Here is a 10,563-nt window from a genome sequence, read left to right as displayed (position 1 = left end):
ATTCCATAGACCTTGGGCACACCTGTCTTCTTAGGTGAGCGTCCCAAGCTATATCTGAGGCATTGGTGGTAATGGTCTGCCCGGTTGGGCGGAGGGTGAAGGAAAGACCCTTGTTGTGGGCACAGGCCCCTGTCCACCAGGGAACTCTGCCCTAATACAGGGGATCAGAGGGAGAGCGGTCTCTAGAGGTTGAGTGTGCTGACACCAAAGGGTCTTTAGGTACCACTCAAGTTCTCATGTGAAGCCTGGCCAGAGGAATTAGGATGTAAGATGGCATATACCCCAAGGCTTGCAGGAACTTCCTCGCAGTGAGGTGACTTCTGGAAGCCAGCTGGGTAAAATAGGCAGGAAGCTCTGCTTTTCTGGGGATAGGAATACCATTTGGGATGCTGTGTCCAGCAGTGCTCCCAAGAAAATGATCTTCCTGGAGGGTGTTTTGCTTTGATTTCTTCTTGTTGATGGTGTACCCTAAGGAGGTTAGGAGGGTTTTGACAAAGAGGAGGTCCTTGAGGAGCTTTTCTTTGTAATCTGCCTGAATGAGGCAGTCATCCAGATAAGGGTAAATTTGTATATTTTTCTGTCTGCAAAAGGCTATGGCCGGGGCCTAAGCGCTTGGTGAATATGCTGGGAGCAGTAGATAAGCCAAAGGGCAGCGCAGAGAACTGAAAGTGTTGTGAGCCTGCTCTGAAGGGAAGGAATTTCCTGCAGGATTCCCCTATGGGGATGTGGAGGTAGGCATCTTTTACATCTAGGGTAAATAACCAGGCATGTTTTGTCAGCATAGGCAGCAGCTGCTGCAAAGTTAGCATTTTGCATTTGGGGACCACCAGGAAGGTATTCAGAATGGATAGATCCAAGATAGGGCGCCAAGTGCCCTCTTTTCTGGGATCAAGGAATAGTCTAGAATAAAAGCCTTTGCCTGTTTGATCTGAGGGTACAGGTTCTACTGCCCCCCTGGGATATGAGAGTTTGGACTTGTTTCAATGCCCCTGCCCACTGATTTGGAGGTAGGTCTGGGTACCCTCTCAGAATTGGGAGCTTGGTGAAGGAGAATTTGTATCCCTGAAAAATGATCTTTAAGACCCATTGGTCCTTTTTCACAGAAAGCCAATTTTCTTAGCAGAGGGAGAGCCTTCCGCCTAGTTTTCGGTGAGTGAAAAGAGGGCAGAGGGGGGAGAGGGAGTTCATTGAGAGGTTTTGCCATAGAGGGATGGCTTAGAACTCCCTGCCTTTGGAGCGGAAGTGATCCACTGTTTGGTTCTCTGCTGTCCCTGGGATAGGAATCTGGGTGGTCTGTCCCTATGGGGCTTACCTTGCCCCTGTCTGCTATGTGCAGTTAAGGACCAGTGTTTTGAGGGGAAAATTCCTGCTGAACCTATGAGGCTGTAGCTGAAGAACATCTTTTACTGTTTGCATAGATTTTGCTTTGTCTTCCATCTTTTTAAGCACCTCTTTCTGCTTTTACTCCAAAGAAGCAGTCCTTATCCAAGGGTGCATCAAGTAATTTAGATGCGATATGATCAGGGAGAGGTTGTTACTTCAACCATGCATGTCTCCTAATGACAGATCCTGACACTGCTGCCCTGCTTGAGGCTTCTAGCGTGTCATATCCACAGTGTAATTAGTGTTTACCACTTGACAAGTAGAGTGCAATAAATCTGCTAACTCTTTCAAATTGGCACAGTCAAGAAAGGTTGAAATCTTTTGTTTTAATAGTTCCAAAGTGTGTTGTTGATATTTTAACATGTGGAACGGACAGTTGAGTGCTCTGATAGCTAAGGATGCAGAAGTGTATAGTTTTTTTACTCTATCTGTCCAGAGCTCTGGAGTCCTTCTCAGAGGGAATAGGATTCTTTGCAGAACTGTGTTAGCTCCTTTTGGTCCCTGTGTAATGACCTCTGGGTCTGCAGAAGAATTTCTGTACAGGTATTTGTGAGAATCTGGTACTCTAATACCAGTCAGATTTTCTGGGAGCAGGTGGGAGGGCGTCAGGAGTTAAGCTGGATTCATATCCACCACCTTTAGGATTGGAGGGATGGCCAAGGGTCTGTGCTAGAGCAGGTCTAGAAACTCAGCCTTTTCTTAGACTGAGGGAAGTACTGTGATTCGCAGTGGAAATGTTCCCTGTGAGTGTGAAGGGTTTCCCCAAAGAAAAGATATTCTGGTGGGGAGGCAGAAGGAATGGATTCTTCTGCATCTGAATCCTCATAAGCAGTCAGAGGAGGTGGTTCCTCTTCAAAATCTGAATAATCAGACTGCTCAGAATCCTGTTTTGTCAGTATTTCAGGAGAAAGGTCTCTCTTCCTTTTAGAAGGTGTGGCCTGACTACCCCTGATAAGATCCTCCGCCATTTTAAGCATTTGAGCTTGAGGTGGTGGAGCAGGAGTAAAACTATTTTCCTAGGAGTGGCCTTGCTTCTAGGCCTAAGAGTATCCATCGGTCTGACAGAAACGGTAGTCGGAGGATAAGATATCGTTTTTTGTCTAGATTCGGTAGTGCAAAAAACCTCCTCAGAAGCTGGTGCCTGCATCGTGGCTCTGGACCCAACCAAGGCAGAGACAACCAAAGGCTCGAAAGACGGAAAAGATTTCCATAGCATACTGGACTCCAAAAGGGTCTCAGAGGCCTGTGAAGGATTGAATCGGGCATCAGGTGCTGCGAAGGCACCTCACTGAATTCCAGAGAACTGACAATCTGCTTAGTGGTAGAATCGAATCGTCGGAAGGCTTAGCCTTGTGTGGTCTTGTCTCTATCTTTAGCCTTACTTTTTTTGGAATGTCTACTGATTGTTGGCTGACAGACGACATTTCGGAATGCAAAGATGGAAGATGAAAATACCTGGCTACAATAAGAGCTCTACGACGAATGTTTCTTGCGTTAAAGAGAGCACAGAATTGACAACGAGGGACACTGTGATCTGGGCCTAAACAAGTGACGCAGTATGATTGGAAGTCTCAGTGTGGTATTTGCTTTCCACAGGCGAGACAATTGTTAATTTTTTCAGACATTGGTTAGTGCAAGCAAAAAGGATTTCCAATGGGGTACTTAGCTTTAGATGTTTTCAGCTGTAATTCAAACTCTGGTAGCGACCAACCGGCACACTTGCAAACTGCTTCTGCTACGGGCTACATGGCAAGAAAGACTGTTGTAATGACGTTGGCTGCCTTCCTTTATAGCACTGAAGACCTGATGTCAGGCAGCAAGCGACAACAACCGATGCAGAAAAACATTGACTCTGGTATTCGGGCCGGCCAAGGGCTACCACAGCAGGAATAACCCACACGTGATAACTGCAACAGTGAAACACAAAGAACATCTGGGCAGTCAAGGTTTCCTGCAACTTACTAAAGTAAAGGCAGTGTCTACATTTCAGGATGCACCCTATGAAGTGGAAGACAAAAGCAAGTTTTCCAGGCTTTTTTTTTTTTTGTCTTATCTTCCAAGATGAAAAACATGCACATACCTGACAATTCAATAGTTTAGGGTGAGCTCCCCACAAGAGATTGAAGCAGCATGATGAATGAGCTCACTTCAAAGAAAGGGATTACTGGAGGCCTGGCTTTTCTTTACTAGTGCACCATCAGGTGAAAGAGATAAATGGACACTCTCATGACAATCTCCCATTAGTTCTGCCACGGGTACTTTTGACTTCTGTCGTTTTCCTGGTAGTGAGAGAAGACAAGGAGTTTCTCCTTCCTTTTGTGGGTTTCTGGGTTGAGTTACTAGCACTCATCACAGAAGTAATCGCACAGACAGGAAAAAGTGCATGTCTGGGTCTTGACTCTCTAAGCAATCACTACAAAGGATCAGAATTTACCGTTTAAGCCACCAAATGGGGGGGTGGGGGGACCTTTACCATTATGCAAAACACAACCAAATCTGAACTTCGTAAGAAATTAAAAAATTGGCTAGCTCAGAAACCAGGCACACTTTTCTACTTTTCCTACACTGCTGTGTAGTAACAATGTACTGTGCTTAACTCAGGGCATAAGAGATTCCCATAAAAATCTCAAATTTCAATACAACACAGAATGAAGCAAATCACAGACCAAACATGGCTTCCTCATGCTTTAGCAAACTGTATACTTCAAGATACCACTTTTCTACTTTACACTGGTGTCCTTCAATGTAAGTTTTGCAAAAAAAAAAAAAGAAATGGAAACAGTACATTTTAAAATTTGACAGCATTGTGAGGTCAGTTATTTGTTCAGCACATTATACCAGCTCTAAGATGGTCTTGAAGCATTGGCTAGCACTGCTCTGAACTACCCTACAAAACAAATGCAGAAAATAGTGTCTGGAATAATGTCTCAGGCCAAGTGTCACACTGAATAAATGTCAGAGTGGCCAGACAACAGCACACTAAAAAAAGATGGCAAAAATACCAAACAAAATTTAAGCTACTGGTTGTTACACTGCTAAACCACCAGATGCCAGCACAGAACCTTTCTGGGGGTTCAATTTCCTGAACTAACTACTGAGCCGTGCTCTCTTTCTATTAACCTTTTTTCTTCCATTTAAAAGTGCCTTTCAGCCCATTCATTTCCTGGGGCTACAATCAAGCTAGTCAACACTGGGAGCCATCAATCATGTGTTGGGATACACTGGTTTCTGCATCAAGTTTTAGCCTCCTTACACATGCCCAATCATACCTAATTTATTGGATAAACAGGTGTTGGCAGTGCATGTCTACAAATGTAGGACAATCAATGGGCTCTGCTCCATCCATGTAGGGTGCACATTCCACCTGATCTGTTGTCTCCTACTAGGAATTTAATGAATAACAAGAGTGAATAGTTGCACACACCCCACTCCTCCCTTACATAAAGGCAAATATTCTAAACTTCATCATTCTTCTTCATACTAAAGCAAACACCAGTAGGTAACTGAGCTGCTAATCAAACACTGGTTGCCTGTGTCATAATCAGGGTTTTATCCCTCTATTTTAAAAGAGCTGGCCTGACTTGGTTTACTTTGATTTTGCATTTTGTTAAACATGGGCATGAAAACTGCTGTAAATTAACAAAACAGGTAAACTGGCTGAAGAAAACTAATATAAAAGACCAATGGCAAAAGATGATAAACAGCAACTAGAAATGTTCAGATGTATACAGGGGACAGCTCTACCTGTAACCCCATTCATTTGCAAGAGTCTTTCTTATCTAAAGACTGATTTTAGAGGCCCAAGTAATGGGCCTCTCCCAAACTAAGATGAAATTGACTGTTTCAGTCTATATATCTGCAGCAGAAGAAAGGACTACTTTGCATTGAGATTCTACATTTTAATTAAATGCATTCATAAATTATGACCAGGCTAAAACATTTTTTTTCAACTGAGCTGTATAACCCACTATCTATTGGCCTTGGAAGTTTACAGCATCATCAGGACTGTTTGATAAAATTACAGCCTTAAAATTCAAAGAATTTCTACATGTGCTACAGGAATCTTGACAAAAACTTTGACAATCATAATGTATTTATAAAAATGACCAAAAGCAACCACTGTGTCAGTTAAAACTGAAGAAAAAATGTCCAAAACATACACTGTGAAGCTGCAGGAATCAGTTGTAGTCAGCCAACTCTTCAGTACAAGCTGTGGTGGAAGAATAAACAGCTTCTACTGAAGTGTTGGCTGACTACAACTGAATCCTGCTGCTTCACAGTGTATGTTCTGGACTTTTTTTTCTTTAATCATAACATAGTTGACCACAAACACAGCAATAATTCTTTAAAGAATAAAGGGTCATAAATATTCAAAAGTGCATGCTGATTAGACAATGAGCGTGCCCATTATATATCAAGCATAAATCAAGAGAAAGAAGTCCAACTGCTGAATTACTGTTGAGCGACTGGACTTTCTATTGGGATACACTCAATAAATAGCACCATCTTTAACATACTTTACAAGGGGCAAACATATAAGAAAAAACAGGGATGTTCTACAAAACTCTGGCCATCTCTGAGGTATGCTTACCACAAGCAAGCATACCTCTCAATTGTCCAGAGGTTTGCAGAACATTCCTGATTTTTCTCATTTTTGCCCAGTGCCATATAAAATTTTCGATTTTCAGGTAAATCAGTGAGGATGTCTGACAGTCAATAATGCCAGATAAGAGTGCCATTCTTCCAATTTTTGACAGAATGTACACTGATGCAAAAACATGTTCTGTTAACCGCACCCTGAAGTCACATTACCCATCAAACTACATAACATCAAATTCTGTTGTAGGACACCTGCATCTACAACTCTTCCAAGTGTTGTTTCCAGGATAATTGCAAACAGATGGAATACATATAAATAAAATAAACAAAGTGACATACTAATAAATAAAAAGTTATGCCTAATTCTGGCCTTTGCCCTCCCATTACTTTTGCCTTTGTCCAGAATTTTTCAGTAAAAGGAGCAAAATACACCCAGCAATAGAGAGAGAGAGAAGTAAGCCACTTCAGCAATGCTCACTTTTCCATTACCACTCTTACGCAGCGATGATTTCTACAAGCTCACTGACGTAGGTGCTATAAGTATGAGCAGTATACCAGCACAGAGCAGACAGGGTGAAGAACTCTGAAGTGCCATCATACAATGAAATTATGTAAGAAAGGTAAGAAATATCTAAAATAAATGTAATTTTATAATAGTAATAATCCACTCCTCCATGTGTGTATATCGCAGGATTTACTCATCCTTGGCTTCGTACCCTTGTAATCAAAACATTCTAGCAGTGGGTAAATCCTCCAATGTCCACACCCAGTTGTGGATTATAGCTAAAGTTCATTTTTTGCTGATAAAATTACTTTGATGTGAACCTTCTCAAATTAATTTTGGTGGAAGCTGCACATTTTTCATCAGTCAAGTTGATGTTGTCTTCTCAGTTGTTTAAAAATGAGCAAATTACAATAGCCAATGCAACCTCATTCTGCATTCAAAAAAAGGACACCAGAACATACATATACACACATATATATATATATATATATATATTTTGCTTTAATACACAGATTTGAATTCATTTTTATTTTCTCTTCTACAGCTGAACAATCAGTCTGAGCTCAATTTTAATCAAGTAAAAAATATACTCCCCACAAGAAAAAAAAATGCAAGGGAATTAAAAAAAAAAAAATAGCTTTTGTCTCGGGGATGGGGTGGGGGTACCCACAACTTAGTGCAGGTCTGCAGAACTACAGTCTAGGGAGATGGCAAAAATTAAATTACAAAACTCATAAAACTATTCCAAGTTCTGAAACAGAAAAGCAGTCAATTAAATAGTTTTAATGTACAAAAAAAACTTCCTAGTATTCCATTATGACATCAGTACACCTGATGGTAATTGCAATAAAAATGTAACTGCATATCCAACTCAACAAGTATTTCCTATACATATTTATTATGTTTAATTTCCTGAAATTTAAAAGAAGTGCTCAAATATTAATTGAAAGATTATCACACTCGAAATCTATCAAATTGGGCCATCTCAGTTTTAGTGCACTTACTTCTGGAAAAAAAAATCCCCCACAAAACAAAAAATGTGGGATCACATTTTGTCTTGCTAACAAGCTGTAGTAAAGATGCAATGGAATCAGAGTCACAAAAAAGTAAACTTCCCGAAAAAGTAAAAAAAAAAATGTTATCCCTTCTTCCATATTAAAAAGCCACAGAAAAATATAATGTACACTTGTCAACTTTTTGATGCAAATTATCCTTCATTCTAACCACTTCAATGTTAAACCACATTTTCTTGTTACTGCTTAATGCAAACTACAGAATCTTTCCTTAACCCAAACACCAGTTTTCATACATTCCACTCTATTTCAGTAAAATAGATTCGCCACCTTTTCAATTAAGGAACAAAAGGCAACCAATTAGCCCTTCTACCAAGAAATAAATAATTCTGTCTGGATGTGTATTCCTTTTTTATTCTGTATTAGGCAAGTAGAAATGAACGGTGCATAGTAACATCACACATTTCCTTATATTTAGATCAATTTATGTGGTACAACATAACTGTAAATCTTTCCAGCTACTGTAGTAATTATGTTTCCAAAACGGTACAACAGTAACTTTAGTAGACAGGCTCCTCTCTCTTACAAATGATTAAGCTGGATACTGCAACTTCCTGTCATTATTTGAAATGCATCTTTTTGTCTGGAATCTCAAAAGCAATACAATGACCTGGGAAGATGCAACTTATTTTGAATTTCTTCTCTTGCACCCAGATACTTATAGGGCTCATTTTTTGAAGGTCAAAGTTATGATCAAGGGTTTAATCCTCTTTATTGTTTAAAATTGTTCTTATTTTAGATTCAAGCGTTCAGTTACTCAGTTAAAAAAATAAAAAGCTGACAAGTATGCATGTGCCACGGACCAAATATGAGGGCTCTTTGGTGCAAACAGTCCAAATTGTCAACATATTTGAAGGATAAGATGTGATAGTACAACTCTGCTGCTAGCCCTGGACAGCAGCTCTCTGCCTAGCTTCACATTTCAACTCTACAAATTGTCTGTTCAATAAACCAAACATTTTATTTAGAGGTTTATCAGACACTGCCTGAAATCTCAATAAAAAATTAGACCAGTGGTAGATCTGCATCCCACGTGGACGTAGAATGGCTCTGGAGCTAAAGGCAAAGACTGATTATCACAAGGACAACTGCTTCCCATCAAGGGTCCGTCTATAAACAGTAAACTTAAATTGCCTTCTTGGTGGATCTCTTGCCTTTCTTCAAGGTCAGTTTATTCTTAACATACCCACGCTTCCTTTTGGCAGTCTAAGGAAAAAAAAAAAAGAGAAATGGTCAGATACTGTACTCAATCTGTTCTTTAAGAACATCTTTAATGACTAAAACTGCATGCCAGCAAAACAGTTCTAAAATACGTAGTGCAGTTTAAAGTTTGTGTTTAACACTAAACTGACAGCCATGTGTAAAGCCAGGCAAAATATATTTCTGGGGTGTGTACAAGTAGCATTTAATTTCTGAGCTCACAATCCTCCTTTGCTTGCTTAAAATGAAGAGCAAACAGGTTAAACTGCTTACAAATGTTATAAACAAGATGGAGATTTTCAAGCCATAAAATCTGAAATCCAGGCCAAACTATCTAGTTACAGAGACAAAGAGTCTACCCATTCACCCTCATAACAAAAAGGAAAGTTAAGATGTACAGAAGTGAATTTCAGAACCGGGAAATGACTCATCAAGGCAGTCTTTAGAACACACCTTTACTTCTTTGGGAATCCATCCCTGCTGGTGACTAAAAAGGAGTTGCCTACATAAAAAGGAGGGGTGGATCCCCTCACCATCAATATCACAAAACCTCACAAAAAAAGAGCAGAAATCGTACAGGATGAGCATCTGCTTAGAAACCACCTGCCAATGGTAGTCCAAGAAAGCCCACTTAACAGAAGCAACTGGGAGGAATGTCACTATTATGTTCCATCACCTACAAAAATAGTACAGTTTAAGAGCTTACCAAAAAGTAGGTGTCCTACTTCTCACTGTTGCAGTATTCTTTACTCTTTGGATATCCTGACAAGGCTGACCGAATGTTTCACCAGCATACCAAAGCCTATACATCATCTGGGTGCCGCAAGTAAGACGTATGTGCAAAGCGTAAGGTACATATCTGATGTATGAGCATCTAATTCTCAGAAGTGAAATGCCCCAGAACCACAACAGCCCCAGAGAAAACAGATAACATGTACATTCAGAAAGGGAAGAAAACCTCTCAGCTAGAAGGAAAAAGTACAGTTTTGTACCTACCATAAATGTAGATGTCCGAGAGGTATGCATCTGCAGTCCTAACAAATGGGTTGTCCTGCCTCAGGCAGCCCTTCGGTCGGCCGGATTCCAAAGTCTGGGTCTGGCCTCGGCTGATGTTGCACTTCACCCGACGTCATAGCTGCAGTTCAGCGGGTATAAAGGCATCAGCCGACGCCATTTTCCTCAGTGTTTCTTGCCCCAGATGCCAGGTGCCCTCTAGGAAGGCTAAATTTGGATAAATGCAAATGTTTCCAAACAATAGAGAGCAAATAGAAATAAACATGCATATACATATATACAAACAAATACACCATAATAGATTCCCCCAGCTAGCTACAAGATGGGCAAATACCCTAGGAGTACCACAGAGGGAAGGAGGGTGGGTAATCCTGACTGCAGATGCATACCTCTCGGACATCTACATTTATGGTAGGTACAAAACTGTACTATGTCCTTCAAGGATGCATCTGCAGTCCTAACAAATGGGTAGAATACCATAGCCAAACTGGGGGAGGAGGCACTAAGAGTTTATGGTGTAGTTAAGATCCCTTGCAAAACAGCAGTGGCAAAACCTGCTCGGGATCTGGAGTATAAAGGTAGATTATAATGCTTGGCAAATGTATGCATGGAGCTCCAAGTAGCAGCCTCTAAAATGTCTTTGGTAGCCACTCCTCGTAAGAAAGCTGTAGTAGTGGCTGTAGCCCTTGTGGAGTGAGGTCTGATGTTTTCTGGAGTTGCCTTTCCATGAAGAGTAACAAAATCTAATGCAATTTCCTATCCATTTTGAGATTGTTTGTTTGGAAATTG

At 40.7% G+C, this 10,563-nt stretch overlaps 1 protein-coding gene across 1 annotated transcript in view; it reads right to left on the bottom strand.

Annotated features, from left to right (window-relative positions):
• Nucleotides 1-7,894: 7,894 nt before the first annotated feature.
• The window catches only part of STT3B (STT3 oligosaccharyltransferase complex catalytic subunit B), a gene marked incomplete in the record, with an annotated part of 781,351 nt that continues 778,682 nt past the window's right edge, over nucleotides 7,895-10,563 (bottom strand). Inside the window, 1 exon segment of the mRNA XM_044066668.1 lies at nucleotides 7,895-8,766. Coding sequence (XP_043922603.1) covers nucleotides 8,686-8,766 — 81 coding nt within the window.

This window comes from Protopterus annectens, chromosome 3.part1 (assembly GCF_019279795.1).
Source record: "Protopterus annectens isolate FY-2018-M chromosome 3.part1, PAN1.0, whole genome shotgun sequence".
Classification (NCBI taxonomy): Eukaryota; Metazoa; Chordata; order Ceratodontiformes; family Protopteridae; genus Protopterus; species Protopterus annectens.
This window is presented reverse-complemented; position numbering and strand designations above follow the sequence as displayed.